The sequence below is a fragment of the Gracilinanus agilis genome, chromosome 6 (genome assembly GCF_016433145.1).
Source record: "Gracilinanus agilis isolate LMUSP501 chromosome 6, AgileGrace, whole genome shotgun sequence".
NCBI classification, from domain to species: Eukaryota; Metazoa; Chordata; class Mammalia; order Didelphimorphia; family Didelphidae; genus Gracilinanus; species Gracilinanus agilis.
Genome location: NC_058135.1, coordinates 173,979,813 through 173,999,825, shown reverse-complemented (window position 1 = coordinate 173,999,825; position 20,013 = coordinate 173,979,813). Strand labels below are relative to the sequence as shown.

At 36.7% G+C, this 20,013-nt stretch overlaps 1 protein-coding gene across 1 annotated transcript in view; it reads left to right on the top strand.

Moving 5' to 3' along the window:
- The window catches only part of LIMCH1 (LIM and calponin homology domains 1), a 232,811-nt gene that overhangs the window by 148,301 nt on the left and 64,497 nt on the right, over positions 1 to 20,013 (top strand). Inside the window, exons 10-16 of the mRNA XM_044681742.1 lie at positions 6,286 to 6,570; positions 9,149 to 9,403; positions 9,920 to 10,249; positions 10,899 to 11,017; positions 11,133 to 11,241; positions 11,796 to 12,059; positions 15,529 to 15,564. Coding sequence (XP_044537677.1) covers positions 6,286 to 6,570; positions 9,149 to 9,403; positions 9,920 to 10,249; positions 10,899 to 11,017; positions 11,133 to 11,241; positions 11,796 to 12,059; positions 15,529 to 15,564 — 1,398 coding nt within the window. The remainder of the gene's footprint in view (positions 1 to 6,285; positions 6,571 to 9,148; positions 9,404 to 9,919; positions 10,250 to 10,898; positions 11,018 to 11,132; positions 11,242 to 11,795; positions 12,060 to 15,528; positions 15,565 to 20,013) is intronic.

Below are 20,013 nucleotides of genomic sequence, written 5' to 3'. Positions count from 1 at the left end.
TGAACAAGTCACTTAATCCTTTAGTGAGCCAGACAATTTTCTAAGAAGAGAAGTTAAGTAGAATTGCTGATCTATATTACTAGAAAGGGTTTCCTCATTGCAAACCCCTTATCTAGGAGAAATGACATAAGAACAAAAGAAGTTTGGATGTTTCTGTTTCTCTATTCTTTTATATTTCTCCATCTCTCCTTTCCCTTCCTCTCAGCAGATGATCTTGTTTCCTACTTTACTAAGATGATTGTAGTCTCTGAAAAAAAAGCTAGCCTTTCTCCTTCACAAGATCCACCCTTCTCTTGTGCCCTGTCTCCTCCAGGAGTTCACCCCACATTTGTCTCCACTAACTTTCAATTTGTTCTCATCTTCAGGCTCCTTCCTTTTATCTGTAAACATACCTGGTTCTTTCCCATTCTTTTTTTTTATCCCTTACCTTGTGTCTTAGAATCAATACTAGGTATCAGTTCTTCCCAAGACTGAGACCAATTCCCATTTTTCTTTGAAGTTTTGCATAAAACCACATTGGTCTCATTATCCTCTTCTGATTCTGTGCGTTGCTCATTTTGTCTTCATAATAATCTTCTATGGTCAAGCATTTTTTATTTTTTGTTTTGTTTTGTTGTGTTTCTACTGTTTGCTCATTTTCCCAGCTTTTTTTTTTAAACTTTTACTTTTATCTTAAAGATGGGCTCTGTTCTCAGGCTAGAAAGGGTACTCTTTCTATAACTTCAATTTTTTCCTTGTTGTTACCCTCAGCTGTAATTCTGGGTTTCTGCAAGTTTCAGTTCTTCCAAAGTAATATGATGGCCTGTGGGTTAGGATCTCAGAAAATCACTTACCCCTGCTGATTCAGTCTCTTTTTAGGGACTACTGATGGTTTGCAGAGATCAGAGTGAGTTATCTTGTCCTGGGGCTCAGGGCCTCACTTCAATCCTGGGTAGGGGTGCTGAGCTCACACAGGCCAGATGCATTGCAGACTGCCTTACGCTGGGGCTTTGGGCCTCACTGCAGGCATGAGCAGGGCTCAGAGTCTCATTTGGGGCTTACACCAGCCCGATGCACTGTGGACTACCATGTGATGGAAACTGGAGCCCCCGTGAAAGCTTGAACAAGGCTCTGGGCCACCCCAAACTTGTACCAGTGAGTCTCTGGAGCCACACTGCAGACTTGTGCTAGGAACTTCCATTTCCTAATATTTTATATATATATATATATATATATATATATATATATATATATATATATATATACCCCACTAATTTTTTTCACCCTTTGTAATGTGACTTTTGAACCTCCGATTCTAATGACTCTTCTCTCCAAGGTTATTTCTTGAATGTGAAATCCTATTGTGAAATATTATTGCTTTTCCTCAGTTCTCACCATCCCTGAATTCTCAATTCTCTCACCTCCAAACTTTTGTCCTTGTCAACTGTTTCCTCTTTCCTTCTGGACAATTTCTCCTCTCTTGGTTTCAATAACATTGATCTTATCCTGATTCAAATCCTACCTGTTTGGCCACAATTCTCTGTGTCCTTTGCTGAATCCTCTATCTTAAACCTAGTCTAAACTGATGTAGCCAAAATCTCCACTGAGGACCCTACTTTCTTCTTTCTTTTTCCACACCTTCCCATTGTTTCATTAGTGCCCCCAGGATCAATTATCCTTGATAGATAGATAACTAGGAGACTCCCAAATTTACATATTTCAGCCTCAGCTATGTCTAAGACCCCCATAAACTGTCATCTATCCTTTGTCACCACTCACCTTCTAAACATTTATATCTCAAACCCAATACACTCAAGATGGAACTTTTTATTGACCCTCTCCTCAAACCTGCCCCTTATCAAAACATCACAATTTCTATCTAGGGTACCATAATCCTTCTTTCCTTAGTTTTGCATCCTTTACTCTGATCTCTCTTCCCTCATCAGTTCCTCTTTCCAAGTTGTTCCTGACTGAGTCATCTACCTTCTACCATCAAAATATCTCTTCTTTCTACTTAAACCATCACAAACTAGGTTAGTCCTCCACAAAATTTTCCCTGAAATCTAGCAATTTATCTCCTTGTTTTGAATCTCTCTCCATCATCATGACTTATGTGCCTCTGTGATATTCTGAAGGCAAAATCTAACCATGTCCATCCGCTGCTCAAAAACCTTAAGTGATTCCTTTCTTGCTTCTAGTGAACATGTCAACTCCTCAGTCTGAGCCTTATGGCCTTCTACAAGATACCTCACACACCTACCTTTATAAATTATTTATAGAACTCCTCTTCAAATATACTATGTACATTGCTGCTTAAGTATTTCACATTCCTACTTAAACCCTTTTGGAAAGGCTTCTGTCAAGTATTCTTCCATCTTCTTCCTTCTTTGAAATTTTTCCTGATACACTAAATTGTCAATGTTTTCTCCCTCTATAAATCGTATTGCATTATATGTATATGAATTGTATCTTGCCAATGAATGTTAAGCTTCTTGAGACTAGGGACTATTCTGGTTTTTTGCCTTTGTATCTCTAGTTCTTTGTATATTAGTAAGTGCTTCTCTCTTGCCTCTGGCTTAAGTCACTGTAAACCCCAAATTCTAGATATGAGTCAGGTTAATTGATACATAGGATATATAAGATGGGGGACCCAAAGTTTAATACCTTGCATTTCTAAAGTCCTTTATAGTTCTCAAATACTTTTATGAATATCTTATTTTCTGAATAACACAGTGGACATGGTATAAAAAAGGTAGTTTTTCATCTCTTCACATAACATTGAGAATACAGGAATCCTATACTTTTGGGAATTTGGGGAATACTTTCATAACAAGGTCTAATATTTTAAGTATGTAAAAATTTATGTTCTTTAAAAGATAAGGTCCTTTAAATTTTTCTTTTTTTAGTAATGATTTATTTACTTTGATTAGTTTTTTTTAAATAAAAAGCATTAAAATGGAGCCGAGAACTTAGATTTTAAGAGGATAAAATTAGAACCAGGATTCACTTCCTTCAAATTAAAATGCCATGGAGATTTGAGTTCAGTTGCATAGTGTTTCCCATTGGAGATGTAAACTCTTTTTTTAACAGCTGAATTATAGGTTTCACGTGATTGCACTTCTTTTCTAATTGTTTTCATATGTTTCAGTACTTGGTATTTTTTTCTAGTCTGTGAATCTTCTCAACCACATAGTAATTAATTACAGAAAAAAAACTCTCCAAGGAACAATAGACATTTTAGGATTCTGTAGAGGAAAAGCAGATGTAGCTAAATGCCAGACACATATTCCTCTAAGTCCCCCCACCCCTTGCCAGATGCCTTTTTCATTGAATATGACCAAACCGATGCAGAAGAGCAGTTAGATGTATAATGTATTCTTTTTCTATGATACTGAATTTCATTGCCTTTGTTTGAAAAAAGGTAGATAGTGAGGTGAGGCTGCTTGTGTTGCCCCTGGCATTCACGTGTAAGTATTACAGACTTTGAGGCATGCCTAGTTTCTTTACTTGGGAGTCCCTTGGCTGTTTGGGTTTAGTTTATTGGTTAAACCACTCTGGAAACAGGGAGTGTCAACTTTCATTTTTGTCACTTTACACATAGTAGCAACCTAAAAATGGTGGTTGAATTGAGCATATATTGCCAGGTCAAAGGAGTCAGAGGAAATGTTAAGTCTCTCTTAATTTTGTTGAACTCTACAAGTATATCAGTTAAAGTCAAGCATTTCAAGGAACATTGGCAAAGCCTCCCACTGAATTGATTGAACTATAGAATTTGTGGGTATGCTCATTCATACAAGAAAGAATACAAAACGGATGATAGCATTGCACTACTGTTCTGAGAACCCATATTAATCTGGGTTGGGGAAGTGAAGCTAAGGTGGTGTTCATAATGAAATCTCTGAGCCAGATTGATCTATCTGATTCTGGATGCCCCACATCTGTTGGGTGAGGTTATGGAGTTTTATACTGTGATTGGCAAAGTAAGCAATCCCTAGCCATCTTCCAATACATCAATATAAGTTGTATAAGACTCATATGAATTCCCATACAGTCAGGGCTTTATACGTGTATCTTAATCAGTCTCTCTAGCTCCATCTATATGTTCTTCTTCTTCCTCTCAGTGTAGAGACTTATTTATCTGATCTGATCATTTAGCTTTGGACTTCTTGAAGCCAGGTAGAACCTGGTAAAAGGTTTATAAAAGGACATTGGCAATAATTACACAGGGTGCGAAGTTATAGATGGGTCGTGGTCCCAACAAGAGAAGAAATCATGGGTTTTTCAGTTTTCCAAAGTTTGCCTGAGCATGGGGACAGTAGAGAGATATTGCTCTAATTTGTCCATGAGGTTACTAGATTTTATCCTGAAAAGTTGGCCATACAAACTGGCAATGGTAGCTTGTCATATATTTGTATGATGAACCTCACATTTAAATCACTAGCCAAAGCTCCAATGTCAAAGAAAAATTTAACTACTGTTAACTATCAGTTTTTTTACCCAAAAACTGTCCATAAAGCCAATCATCACCCAACACTATTCTGAGTACCTCTTTTGGCTTCCTACTTTCCAAAGTTCATCCATTTAAAGCACCCCTCCCCACCAAAAAATAAAAACATACTTCTTTCTCTGTTTTGTAGAATAAAACTTTAAGTAGAAATATTCTGTTTAATGTTTTCTAACTGATTTCCAAGCTCTGCCTAACAATCACAGACTTTTACTATGGCCTGAACCTTCTTTTCAAGTCTTTAATACTTACTGATTTGTTCTTTGCCTCCAGACATCACCCAAAATGTTTTCTTGTTGACACCTTTTCTTGCAGAGTTGGTAGGTGCTCCTTGGAACTGACAGTGCTGAGTAGACAAGAGAATCAATATTGTACTTTTCCATCTGAGACCAAAGTCATCTTTTTGCCTTTTATTCAATGAAACATTGGCATTGTGAGGGCAAAGAAGTTATTTTAAACTAGCACTCCAGAAGCAGATGCAAAAATAAATAAAGGAATAGTTCATTAAAGAATTCAAGTGTTAAAGTTACCTTTCCTCTCTTTTTATCTCTTTTTTCCCATTGTGCAGTGGAATGTGGTACATTGCACCATGTAGAACGACTTTTTTCATTTTGATCTGAATCTTTTTTTTTTCTTTTAAAACTGATAGAACAGTACCTAGATAACACAATGCATGATGTGCCAAATGGAGGCCCCTGCCAGAAAATAATTCCATCATCAATCATTATAGTTTTAATCTTTAGTTCCCAATCATTTTTGGTTTCTTTTCAAAAGGAAAATATCCTGGAGGGGGTGGGGTGCAGTCACACCCTCAAGGACAATAATCGGATAATTATTGATCAAGGATCTGTTTGCTAAGGGAAAGTTGAAAGCAAAAATGGGATGGTGAGTATGTGCCTATAGGTGTGGAGATGCCACAGAGGGGAGTAAATGCAATAAAGCGGTTATTAATAATAAGCTAGGTAGTTTCAACATTTTGTCTGGTCCTTCATATTTTTCTTATAACAGCACAAAGATAAAAAAAAGTCCACAATAAACACTAAAAGCAACTTGGACCACATTTTGAGTGTTCCACCAAAGTGCTGTTTCATTGGTTGTCATTTTCCCCAAAACTGGCCTCTTTGTCTGGCAGTTTACAATGATTTACTGATCTAAACAATGTTCAGCCCCTGGGCTGAAAGTAGATTCATTTGGTTTAATAACTGGTTAAAGCCAAGAATGAGAAGCAGCATGGCCTGATGGCTAGAGAAGGGGACTCGGAATCAGGAAGACCTGGGCTTTAGTCCAGCCTTTGATGCATACTTGTGTGATTTTGTGTCAACCACTCTGAACCCCTGGGAAACTCCCGAGGTTATAAATTATAAAGGAGTCACCCATCAGCATAAATGGGCAGAATTTCCTCATTGGTGTTCTCTATGCCATAGAAACCACAGGATATAAGAAAAACAAGGAATTTTTTTTTACTATTGAGAAGGCTACTTATCTATTCTCTTGTTTAATGGGGTGGGGGTGGGGAGGAAATGGTGCTAAATTCTGAGCCATTTACAACATAGAAAGACTATGGGCAGGAATTAGCTGGATAGTATTGTGACCCTCATGAGATGCTTTTGTGGCTAATGACTGGCTTTAAAAAAAAACTTCAGAAGGTATACCTTCTCTCTGTCCCATCCCTGATCAAAATAACACACAGAAGTCTTGTCTGAATTAAGTGTTGAGAATGTTTTTAACTAACAGCACTCTTGAGAGGGAGGCATTGCCTTTTCTGAGTACATGTGGAGTTCCATTTAATTTTGCTTTGTTAGTCAAAAGCAAATAAATGAAGAGAAAGAAACCGTTCCAGACATTATCCTTCGAAAAGAGAACCCTTTTCTGTATGGCCATGAGTCTGAGCCAGAAGATGGAGTGGAATGCAGACTTCCTGATCTAGAGAAGGATGACTTTGCTGCTCGGAGAGCAAGGATGAATCAAACCAAGTCCACAGTGCCACTGAATCAGTTGCTATTTGGACCTTATATTAAAAAAGAGAGTGATGGTATCAAACAGCCCTTAAAGGGAGCATCACAGAAGAAAAGTCAAGGATCCACAAGGTGTGAATTCTTATATGTACCTTCTTACATAAAAATATTTGTCCAGAGGCATTATTATTATTATTATTATCTGAAATGGCTTTTGCTCCTATTCACACTCTGCCTATTTGTTTCAAACACTAGAGAATCTAGACCTGTGAAGCTATTTACACATAGAAGCCCATAGAATATTCTGCTCACTCAGAGACATAGATCCATGCTGCCAATCCCCTTTTTGTGTTGAGAGAGAACCCTGGTTATATCTAGCACAGAATTGGAAATACTACATGATATATTCCACCCACCCAAGAGGAATCAAGATTATTATAAGGCAGATGATAATAGCATATATAACCATAAACATACCCAGGACCCATTTGGTATACTTCCCTGAAACTCAGCTCTCCTGCTTTGTTTCTTTTCCAGGGCATCATCCTACTAGTGTTGCAGCTATACTTGTAAGGGCCATGCTTAGAATAAATTCGTGGAAGATGCTCTTTAATGTTAGCCTCTTTAAATTATTTGTTAGGGAAAACTGTAGAACTTGTTTTAGATTTTCAGACCATAGGCATCTCCTGGATTCCTCATGAAATCCTGATGAAATCATTTTCTTTAAAATAGAAACTTACATTATGAATTAAATTTTATTTGGAAAATTTCCCTTAATAAGATTCCCTCCTTTCTCCAATTTTTCTTCTATACTGTGTCTCAAAATGGAAAAGAAGTCTTGGAGCATGGGAGAATCTGACTAGGGCAATGATGGGCAAACTACAGCCCGCAGGCCAGATGTGGCCCTCTGAAATGTTCTATCTGGCCACACGACGTCATTCCTAATCTGATGAATACAATGAGTAAATTCCAATACAATGAAACTTTGAAAAAGTTGCCTTAGAAACAGACTGACAAATGAGCACTTCTTTTCCTTTGACCCCCTCTTTAAAAAGTTTGCCCATCACTGGACTAGGGGATAGAGAGCTTGTTCTTTGGAATTTTTCATTAGACCTCAGTACACTAACTGGAATTTATAAATAACTAATCATTATAGTCTATAAAAGAGCTCCCCCACTGTCGAACAAAATTCTAAGCTTAGTGGATCTGGCACCAAAGATTTGCAGGCCATCCCATTATGAGTAGCATTTATAGTTTATTTGTTATATTCTGAGGCCCTTGAGAAAACCATTGTTGACAATGGTACCAAAAACTCATTTTACATTTAAAGAAACAATAGGATCCTCCTGGTCATGATGAGAAAAGATTCAACATCTTGAATTAGGGAAAGGAATAGATTTTTAGATTTTCTCTTTTCTCCATATAATTTCAATGGCTGATATTTCTAGCTTTTATTCTCTTCTATCTCTCTTTCAAAAACCCTGCATTGGTCTGGAATCACATATGTTCTTTCTAAAGACCAACAAAGAAGTAAGAGAGGGAGAAAAGACCACTAGTGATTCTATGTCATGATCTCCCTATTCCCCCTTGTGAAGATTAATGGAAATGATATGGTGCTATTTATTTGAACCAGACACTAAATTTCAGAGTTTCAAATCATCCAGAGTAATACTTTAAGATATATGTGTGTGTGTATGTATGTATGTATGTATGTATGTATGGAGAGAGAGAGAGAGAGAGAGAGAGAGAGAGAGAGAGAGAGAGAGAGAGAGAGAGAGAGAGAGCATACATTATTAAGCGATTCTATTTAGGAAGCTAGTAAATCTTTTCAGGCATGTTTTACTGGTACTTTACTTTTCTTATCATAGGACTTGGAATATGGGTGTAGGTGTAGATGTGGATGCACACACACACACATAGAACTTAAGTGTAGACTCTAACTAGTGTCAGCATTAACCAGATTATGTTTAATTTAGGAATAAAAATTTTAAATTTGTAACTGCTATTACTTTTACACATTCAAGATAGCCTATATTAATTAACATGTAAATTGAATCCTCTCTACGTCCAGTTAATGAAAAAATGTATTCTATTAATTCTGCTCGAGATTTAACATTAGGCTGACTCACGTTAACATCAGCCAGAGATGTAAGTTTGTTCGTGAGATGTCACTGTTTCTATTATCTTTTTAAACCCATTTACTATTTGCTATAGATAAAATGAACTTTCCGGCAGTGGAGAACTTAGTTGAAATGTTTAACATGTGAATAATATTCTAGCTATCTCAAAACTAATCCTAGAATTTGGATCATGTGGAGCTTGTAACAAACATTTTACTGGTGTTATAAAAGACATTCCAGAGCTCTAAGGGATTCAATCAGAAAACTTGAATTCATTAGAGTAACTTGAATAGTGTGGGAATTGGACATCATTAATGTCAAACAAACCTCATTACCATTCTTAATAGTCTTTCAGTGAATTTAGGCTTATTTGCCTAAGCTAAATTAGAAACTATCTTCTTGTTGCACTGGAAGGGTAATATAGATGAAAGAAATCTCAGCTCCAATGGATTCCATATTTTAAAGAAAGAGGAAAGTGTTTCTCTCATTTCCCTCTGTCCTTTCTTACTCCCTGACTTTCTGTGACTGACATTGTTTGCTCCTTTTCTCACAATTTTCCTGATAACTTGGGGGCCATAATAACTTGGAAGAAATGAAGTACACCAGGAAGAAGTGAAGAAAACTGGGATTTCCAAAGAAAACCAGCTACAGCCTCCAGAGAATGCATGTGAGGCAGAAGAATCCAAGAAGGCTCCTGATATCCAGAAGGATGACCTAGCTAAGCGGAAGATTCAGAGTAGTCATTTCTCCTCACACCAGATGGCCACAAGTTTTGTGAAGATTTCGACAATAACAGAAGCAGACTTGGAGACATGGGATAGATTGAAAGTGTCAGGAAAGATGAGGTGTGTTATATTTTCCTCTGCGATTGCCTCTTGGTGACAATTTAATTTTGAGGGAATAAAAACAGGAAAATGCTTAAATTTTGCTTTATTTTTTTTTAGTTAGATAACATGGAAAATTCAAGTTTAAGGCAAATTTAAGGCAAAGCACTATGTTCCCATTGATTTGAAGTGTAGCAAACCATACAGACTTATATGGTCTTTAGTCTAGCGATTCTCCATAAGAAGTCATGTTTCCTATTGCTTTACTAGAAGGATTTTTGTCCCAATCAAGCCATTGTTTCATTTTACCCAAGTTGTTTTGGGCATGTTTTTTGATATTAGAAATAATCCTTGAATAACTATAGAGAGCTAAGTACCAGTGCTTTTCATATCTTTTTATACTCAGTTAATTAGGAGAAACTGTCTTCCTTAAGTTATTTTTAAAAATTTCATGGTAATGTTGTGTTGGGTTTTTTTTGCTTCTCCTTATGAGTCCTTCTTTGAAATTTTTTGAAACTTATTTCCAATTCTGATTAGTGATGAAGATTCAGACCACAACTGTACCCCAACCCCCTCACCTGAAATTCAAGCTGAAACTGCAATTCGTGATGACTTTGCAAGTCGCAAAGCAAGAGCCTACCAAAAGGCTTCTGGCCCTAAGCAAAAGTTTGTGCACTTTGGACCAGTGACAGAGATAGATCAGCAGAAATGGAGGAAACTTAGTATTGGCAAGGTTGGCCCAAAAGAGAAAATCCATGAGATTCCTAGTGATGGGGATAAGATGCGTGTTTGTCATGTGGCCCCAGATTCAGCAGCTCCTCACAGCTCAGAGGATGACAGATTCCCCCGTGGACAGAACGATTCCAGGTATTCTGGGCTGTGCATGTGAACAAAGATTGGAAATCTCATCTAACTGGGTATTAAGTTTTTAAGGAGTGAAGGGATCCAAATTTTTTAAAACAGGCAGATTACTTTAAGGAATGATGCAAAGGAAAACTTCGAGATGGAAGTGTTTGTGTTTGTGGGAGTTTCAACTTCAATAGCATGTGTAGATATTCTAGCCCTTAAAATCATTAATTAAACTAAATATTCCTTTTGGTCAAGAATTCTGGCAAGAGTCCTTTGTTTTTTTCTTTTGAACCCTGATTGTGGTTTTATTCATTGAACTTTTTATATAATCTATTCTTAATTTTGCATAGAGGCCACTTTTTTTTTTCTTTTTTGGAGAGTCAATGATGAAATATAGAGCTTGTGTCTTCTTGGAAGAAAAATGTAGATGTTGTTGCTAATTTAAGTTCAAATTCTGAGCCTCCATATCACCATTCCATATTCCCAAAAAACTTCATCTCATTCTCTAATATTAGAAAAGAAATAGAAATTTCTTGTTACTAACCAATCAGTTATTTGCAGACCGAGAAATGAGAAAACAATCTATCTCTACTTGCTAATCAGATGCTTTCAGCTTTTTCAATTTTTTTTCCCCTCTTCCTTTGCACCATCACTACTTTATTACCAGCAAACTAGCCTGTTTTAGCGTAGATGAAAATTGCAAAGGGAGCCCTGCATCTACTGTGGATGAGGTTCAGACGCAGAAAACCTACATCTTGGAGGAATATCTGGGAAACAGCAAGGAAGGTGAGGCTTCCAGAAGGTGGACCCAGCTTCCCAAGAAGACTGACCACTGGCAGCAGGGCGGGCACCAGCAGTGTGCTTGTTGCCTCAGTAACAAAGCTGTGCTCTTTGGCTTCAGCCATATCCAACCAGCTGCCACAGTATGACCAAAAAGAGGATAGACTTACTAAAGGAGATTTTGAGCCTGAGCTGAAGAATGGAAGATATGGGAGCAGAAGCCAACAACTGTAAGCTGCTTGCCTGCGTTTCATGTTGTGCTGTCTCACGCTGTACGGCCGTTCCATCCAGCTTAAGAGAGACGTGCTACCATTAATAATTTATGTAACATGTGGGAAGTTTCTTAGAGGAATTTATCCATTTTTATGGGTCTCAATTCTGCCTTCTGAATTTCTCGTGGATGAAAATAATGAGTAAAGATGTCAGGATTTGGATGGTTTTGTTGTTTGATTTTCTTGTATTTGCATGTTGGTTTTGTGTGCGGTGGATTTTTTTGTTCTTTAAAAAAAACTTTTTTATTCCTGGGATTATGAAAATCTTCACTGGAAATATGCCACCATGTAAGTACCGATTGCACTGACTTGTGTCTCTCACTTGCCAAAAGCGTATTGAAAGTTTGTGCTGTTAAAATAGTAGTTCCTTACTCATTTGCCACACATGCTTCTGACGCTGCCATGGACATTAGCTCTGGTCGTATTCCCTTAATGCCTAGTGAGCAGTGCTTCCAAAAATAGCCTTGGCAATAACCATCCATGTGACTGGACCAACTAAATGTTAATCCTAGAGCAAGCTCCGTCGCTCCTGTGAATGAGACCACAGGGGCAGAAGAGAATCTTGAGAAGATGACAACGCGTGGTGTCCAGCCTCGCCATGAAGCCCGAGGGCACAGAAAAGTGCCTGACCCACAGAAAGATGACATGATGGCTAGAAGAACTGGCGCATTCCTTAAGCACACTGTATCCAACTCAAACCGGTTCCTTCCGGTTCCATTTGCAAAGCAGCAGGACGGGGAGGAACCTACCAAGGGACTTCAAAAGAAAGAGGAGAGGTCAGAGGGTTGTGCTGTGCCATTGCCACTTTGTTCCCCAAGATGGATTCTAGATATCTGTTGCTTGATAAATGCTTGTTGATTGAGAGCTTTAGTGCCACACATCTGTTATTGTTCACAATTGCTCACAAATAGAAAGACTGAAATTGATTGGACCTACTGAAGTTGAAGTAATGATTTCTAGTGTTGAGGTCCAAAAAAGCAGACCCGTTAGCCCCTTAAAACATTTCTGTCTGAATTTTCACTAGATTGGGGATCACCAACTACTAAATGGGAAAATTGGATTTGAAGGTACCATTCTTAGCCTTATTTGGCAATCAAGCTTGGGTTAGGAACTTCCAATGGGTAAAGGAGCTAAGTTTTCTGATATGGATGGACCTCTACTAATTCCCAAAGAGGCAAATCAGCCTATTTGTATGGATTTTTATCATCCTCTTGCAAATAACTTTATTGAGTGCTTATTATGGATGAGACCCAGCAAGATGATGATTTAATTTTAGGTACAGAATTGGTGAATGAAAAAAAAGATACTTTCCCAGAGGTGCATGCTTTGCTTGAAATTGTGGTCAGGCAGACCCTATCTTGTCAATCTAAATGAAATTAATGAATTAAGCCATGTGTTTAAGCTGGTCAACACAAGGGAGAGGTACTGACTCTACCTAATTACGTGTTATGCCACAGAGCAAGTATTGGATTGTGTTAAATTGAAAATATTGACCAGGAAGATGGGATTGTTTGAAGAAAAGGGATCTAAGTCTTTCCAGACACTGCCAGTGACTATGCCAAACAACTCAGCACTTTTAATCAGTTCAGTATTTCTTCCTGAATATTAATGGAATAATGTCTTAATCCTGGTCAGGAAATAAGAATAATACCCCCCTTTATCTTTTCTTTTTTTGCTATAACTTGTATTTTACCTTTTCAAAATACACTCATTTCATCCTACAAGTTTTTCATGACAAAAGTAGAATACATATTACCATTTTAGATGAGCCATAGAGAATCTAGTTAATAGCAGACCTGTGTTCTTTCCATCACAGTACCAATACAATGTATGACCTTTATGTCCCTGGTCCACCTGAAAACAAATCATTATAAAAATTAATACTGAATAAGTTAAATACTGAATAATTTAAATTAAATGATAAAATATGGAATTCCAAAGCTCAATTGAAAACTCTAGTAATGAATTAGAAGGGAATCCCCATTGTCTAAAATAGAAGATGAATATAGTAAATTTAGTATAAATAGGGATGATTCGTATAGCATGATTCTATGATTAAACATTGTCTCTTGAGAATGTTCATATCTGGGATGAATCATTAACTTCTTGCTTCAGAGGTAAAATGTGATGAATGCCAGCCTGCCATGTGGAAATAGGTACCAAAAATAACTATTTTTAGATGCCTTTTAAGTGCTAAGTCCCTAAAAATAACTGTCTTTATTAACTTACCATAGTTTACTCTTTTGACTTCTCATTGACATATCTTGTTTTCAGCTTCCTTCTGACAGCACCAATTATATAACCAAATCCTTTGTTGATAATTTGAATTATTCAATTTATTTCCTACTTTGAATATATCCAATAGGATCATGAAGAAGGACCTTTGAAATCAAAGCACTAATTACGTTTGCCAGTAAGAGCAGCTCTGTTTTAAGCGGGTACATTATTTTAGTTCAAGAGGTGATATATTCTTTATTCCTAGTTTGTTATGTTTTAGGGGAGTGATGAGACCAGAATGGAAAGTCTAGACAGTTTTCAAGTCTTTCATGAGTACATCTTTATAGGATGGTTTTATTCACTTGAAATAAGGTAAACTTCCCCAAATACCCATATAAAATATGGGTATAAAAAATATGTCCCAAAACACAATTTGTTTCTTACTTAGAGGTTATTTAGAATTCTCTGTCCCTCTTCTATTTATCACCAGCATTCTCAAGAAAACACTGCTCTGTATCTTCTTTTCTTTATTTATTATGAGCTTAGATTCATTACAACACTAGCAGGGCTACTGACAAATCAAATCCATATCCAGCCAGCCACTGGTCATTCTTTCTTCAGAATACCAGAATACCAGTACTCAGAGATTCCCGTTGGAATGCTAAGCCCGCTATAATTTGATAATAGTTTTGAAAATTGGGTTCTATTAGTCTGAATCTTAGCATGTTCTTTGATTCTCTCTGAGAGAGACAACAAGTAACTCTTTATTTCTAGCCAATGAGCACTCACAGATTTGAAAATGACTAATTTAGCCAGCCTCCATCTTGCAATCTCATTTCAAACTTTGCTATTTGCTTTTGGACACTTGTCATCACTGAATGATAGCCACTGCAGGTGAAGGTATTTGCCACAAAGTAAATGAAACATTGTGTGCTTTTTGAATGTTTTTTTATTTCCCTAAGGAATTATTGGAAAGAGATCCATGTGAATTGCCTCTCTTTCCTTGTATTATTTTAGCACGTAAGATCAACTGGGGACATTTTTTCTCAATTCAGTTTATTGGAAACCAAAGACAGGGAATACCCTGAGAAATTCTCTACCCTTATAGGGCATAGATTGTCAACTTCAGAGGCAAGATGCTATTCCTTTCATTGACCTTTCCTGAGGAGATGTGTATTTAAAGGGAGCTTCTTTTTAAATTATACTTAAAATATCCTGATGAATTCTATTGGTTTTCTATACTAAGTACATATACTGTTTTAGCAAGACATAGCTAATGCTTTTCCATTTGTATTTGCCTACTAAAGTGACTGTACTCCAAAAGATAATATTTCTATAAATATAAATTATAAGAAAAATATAAAATAACTAAAGACATTTTCTTCTTCAAGCCATAGGAGATTTTAAAAATCCAAGGCCAGTTTTAAAGGAATTATGGTTTCCATCAAATGGCAGCTAAAGGCACTGATTGGTGCTCTGGTTTATTTCTCAAATACTGCCAATTAACTTTGATGTAATTTGTGCAAATGCATTAACACCTATGGGAATGGGTCAATAACATCTGGTTGTATGTTGGGAGTCAGTTATAGCTCATTACTACTAAACAGGAAAGCATTAACAGTTTTCTTATTGTGGCTGGTGACAATATACATGATTTTTAATGTTGGCTTTTTTTCCCATGCTTTCTAGGTTTTACTTAATTTAATTTTTTAAATACTCAAAATCAATTGAGCCTTTTATGGGTAATATGCAATTTATTTTCTTGATTCCTTTCTTAAGCTTTACATTGCCTTGTCGTGAATTTAGCAACTGAAAAAAAATCTAAGAAGTTTTTCTTTGACTTATATTGCTGATGAATATTGAAATTTGTATAATGCCACATTTCCTTTCTAGTATATTCAGCAAAAAGGTTTGGAGCTCTTACATTATGGGCAGCTTTACTTGGGGGTTTTTTCGTTTTTGTTTTTGTTTTTTTCAATGTTAACTTTATGTGCTGTCAGCCTTCTAATTTTTTATTTGGTCTTATAGATACGGTCCCCGAACTGCTGTGTCTGATGACGCAGAGTAAGTTGCCTCACATTCATAGGATTACTTTAATTAAATAGTCTAAACTGCATGTTTCCATTACTTACCACTAATTAAAATGCAAGAGATGCAACAACAAAATTGAATAGCTTTGTTCCACATGCTGCTTCGGGGAAGGAAAGCTCTTGTGGTTGGAATGGGGAACATGTGTTCTCTTGCAGCAGAAATGAATTAGAAAGCAACTTAAGCATGATACTAATATACATGGCTGAAGCTTAAGACCTCACATTTGCTCATCATCAGAATGGCAGAGCTAAAGTCTGTGCTGGGTTTTTTTATGTCTTTTGAGCTTGTATGTCTACTAAGTTATTCAATCACCCCCCCCAAATATACATATATATGAAGTCTTATATTTCATTCTTATATAAGTTGAATCTTAGAATAACAATAATACAGTAAATCCTTTGGCCACAAGTTTAAGCTTAACCACTAATTACAGACTCAGAACCCAAATCCTTATTATGTTGGGCAAAACATTTACATGTTACTGTTAAAGTCTTCTGACCAAAACTTTGGAATTTTGCTAAAACACAGTGGTTTAAAAAAAAAGGAAGAGGGGGTAAACTATAACTCTCTTGGGAAATATGGTTGCTAGTTAAGTCCTTCTCGGAGGTTAAAAATTCACATTCCAACCAAATCTGAAATTAATAGCTGCTCTTCCTCCTGTTTTCAAATATTGCATTTTTACCATGTTTTAGCTCATTATTAAATTTATCATGCTATAAACAGAAGAAAAGTTTCAGATTTGAGCACATCCTTAGATTTGTATTGTTCAGCCTGCTAATTACTTGCTCTGTTGTCAGTGGGTTGAGAGTTATCTTCCTCATCCCTTAATAATAGTATGTTACCTTACACCTCCCAAAATGGATTAGCTCTGATTAAAAAAAACTTATGACCATTCAACCTAGGACTGAATAACCAAGATTTTTATGCATTAGGTAATAGGAATTCACTGATAAATTTTCTAGGCTCTGCTGACTTTTGGCCCATTTGAACCACATAAGTAACCAGATATTCCCAGTCTTCTTCTCTCCCAACCTGGGCTCTGGTCACATGGGCACATAGTAGGAACTCAACAAACATCTGCTGAATGGAAATCCCATTAAATAAGAGTAGAGATCACATAGGTAACCCTTTTATAAAGTCACAAATAAAATTTAGTAAAATTAAGTCTTTCCCAATCGACTCTCTGTCCTTTTTTTTTTTCCTGGTAAAAGATGCCAGCTGGTTGAGAGCTGCAGTTGGTGCTTTCCTGAAGGAAAGTAAGCCTTGTCTGGCCCAAGCACCAATTGCTTTTCAGTGTGCCATTCTTGGTTCATATTTCAGCATTTGGAAAATTTACTTTCAGGGACAGAGCTGTCTAAGTACTGAACTCAGCTGGATGTGCTCAATGAAATAGTTTCTAAAATTTAGCTGTGACTTCTTAGGTTGATTTTGTTCTGATATGAGCACTTGAGCCTAAGTGAAATGAAATTGTTAGTTAAAATATCTTTTTCCCTTCTTATCTGCCAGAAAGTAAAAAAAGAGCAATTGATAGCAAAATTCACTGCTTGGATTCAGTTTTCAAAAACATTTTGATATCTTTGAGTCACTACTCTATTAGTGTACAATATTCCTGAAATACATGTTGCTCTTAAAAGATTAAAACAAGAAAAGGTAATGCTAAAGAGCTTTCAAATTAGAAAAGTTTCAGAATGTTGACCTGAATTTCAGAGAAAAGGTCATGCATGTCATGAGTCAAAGACAGACTTGCAAAAAGAAAATCTGTATGTATGAGTGCATATGTATCCAAATGATAAAAGCTAGGCTTTACCAAGTAAAATAAGCAAGAGGTACTGAGTATAATTGGCTTCTTCCTCAGCTGATGTTATGTAGAGATGTTTAACAGAATACTGACTTTCCTTATTAAAAATAATAGACCATTTTAATACCATCTGTTTTCAGGATCTCTCAAAAAAATGTTGTTAATGGTTTAAAATGGAATTGAAGGAGCAGCTAGGTGGCTCAGTGGGTTGAGAGGGATAGGGACTAGAGAGTCTCAAGATCAAATCTGGCCTCAGACACTTCCTGGCTGGGTGACTCTGAGCAAATCACTTCACCCCCACTGTCTTGTCCTTACCACTCTTCTGCCTTGGAACCAGTATTGGGTCCAAGTATTGATTCTAAGATGGAAGTTATAGGTATTTTTTAATAAAATGAAATTGAAGTAAATAGTCTTAAAATCTAGCCTATTAACAATAACCAAACCTTTAAGAATAGTCCATGATCAGAATCAGAATGTCACAAGGAAATTAGAGATAACCAAATGGTTTTCTAATACCACAAAACACTCAATTTTCAGGTAGACTATTTCTCCCTCTTATCTTTTCCCTCAATTTTACATTGTCTCCACCCCTACATTTCTACCACTAGGAAGTCAGCATCATAAAGTCCTGTAGGTCTCTTAGTGTCTTACCCTGTGAACTAGGCATGGAGACACTTCTCAGACTCTTTTTTAAGGTTACTTAGCTTTTGTCCTAGAGAGTCATGGATTCCTATATTATATACTGAGGGACACTGTTGGGTTCTACGGAAAAGTTTACCTGTATCAACAACTTATGGCTATAGATTGAACTTCACTGGAGAGGAACAAAAACCTATTTCAAGCACTCCAGGGTGCTTCAGCCTGCCTGGCTCCATTCTCTCCCCTTTCCAAATATACCCTTCTTTCATTTTGCAGATTGAATCTAGATTCTGAACTGGAGAAACTCTTATGACTGGTGACTCAGCTCTTTTTCTGCTTACCATTACCATAAACTTTTTTGGTTCCTGTTTTTGAACTGGCCAAAAAAGGGAGTCTCATTTGCTCTTTTATTTCTTTGGCTGGGTTAGTACTTCTTCCAGTTACTAAAAGTTCAACTAGGAAGTTATTATCCTTCCAAGGGTTTTAGGGGGAAATAAAAACCAAACTTGTTCCTCTTAACTTATTAGCTCTGGGGTTCATTTAGACTTAAAGGAGGTCATTCATCTGTTTTTAGTGTAGTCATCAGTCTGATTCTGAAATTTTTATTCTGAATTCCAATCTAAAATAATTAAATCAAAAAATAGTATTTATTTCTGAAATCCTCTTTAGGTGCCTTGGCTATCTAATACTAAAATCTAGCTGAGTCTGAAATTCTGACTCTTGGAAAAATTTTTAAGTAACCTTAAGAAAAGGGATTCCATTTTAATCCTCCCAAGTCAGCTATTACTTTGGAGAATTAGAAGGAGGCTCATATTGCAGAGAAGCAAATCTCTTCTGGGGTCTTCAAGATTTCAGGATATCTTAGGATGACCCCAAAGTTGAACTTATTGGATTGGAGGTACCAGTAAAAACTCGGTTTGGAGGTAAGACCTGGTGGGGATGGGATGGGAAGAAGGAAAGGGAATGGTATCCTGCCTTACAGATCTTGAATAACTAACTGCCAGATTTAATGCGAGGTCACTAATTGAGAATTTATAGCCTTCTCCCCTTACTTGCCAAGGTATAGCTGTCTTAGAAAATATCTACTAATAATTCAAAATAGATTAGGAAAGATCAGTCTCTCCATTGAAATTCTAGCTCCTCTTTTTTAATATGCTTTTTAAAAATTATGTTCATCTTTGTGCTTACTATTAAGTCCAATGAATGATAATGAGAAAGTAAAATAGAAATGTCTTCCATGTTTGGTCTATCTGTAAAATGAGTCATTTTTCTTTCCCACTGTCAGACCCTCTACCACATCTATTTGTTGTTCCCTGTTGTCAGATATAACTTTCCCTGACAATTGAGGAAGAATCAATCAATAAACGTTTACTCAGCACCTGCTATGTCCCAGAAACTTTGTTAAGCCCTGGGATACTATAATAAGAGGGATATAACCCCAGATATGGAGTTTGAGTCAGGGGAAATAAAATTGAGCATCCATCCATTTGCTGCAAAGAAGAAATCTCTAGTACCCAGGGTAGTACCCGCTCATGAACCTTCTACCTTCATCTGATGTCTCTGCTTCTCATTGTCTGATTATAAATAGCTATTTTGGGCATAACACCAATGACATCTGCCCTATGCTATGAGATTAACTCAGATGAAAGTGCATGGCTATTTTTTTTACTGGCACCTAAGGTTAACTCTTGCGAATGCTGGGCTGTTTCAGATAGTTAAATTAAGCTTCGTGCTTGTCGTTTGCCTAACATATCTTCAGTTTTCCTGGGAATGTACCTCTACTACCCTTAAAAAGTTGAAAAGTCTTCCTTCAGCTTTGACTGCTGTTTTCATCCTGTTACTTCTTCTAGTGCAACCAAGGACAGTATAAACATCTGTAGTTCTGCACAAAGTTTGAACATCTTGTGCAAAATATGGAGAATGGCCACAGCTTGTCAGGTTTTTTTAATAGTTTCTGCATCCTTATTTTCTTCAAAGAGTAAGTT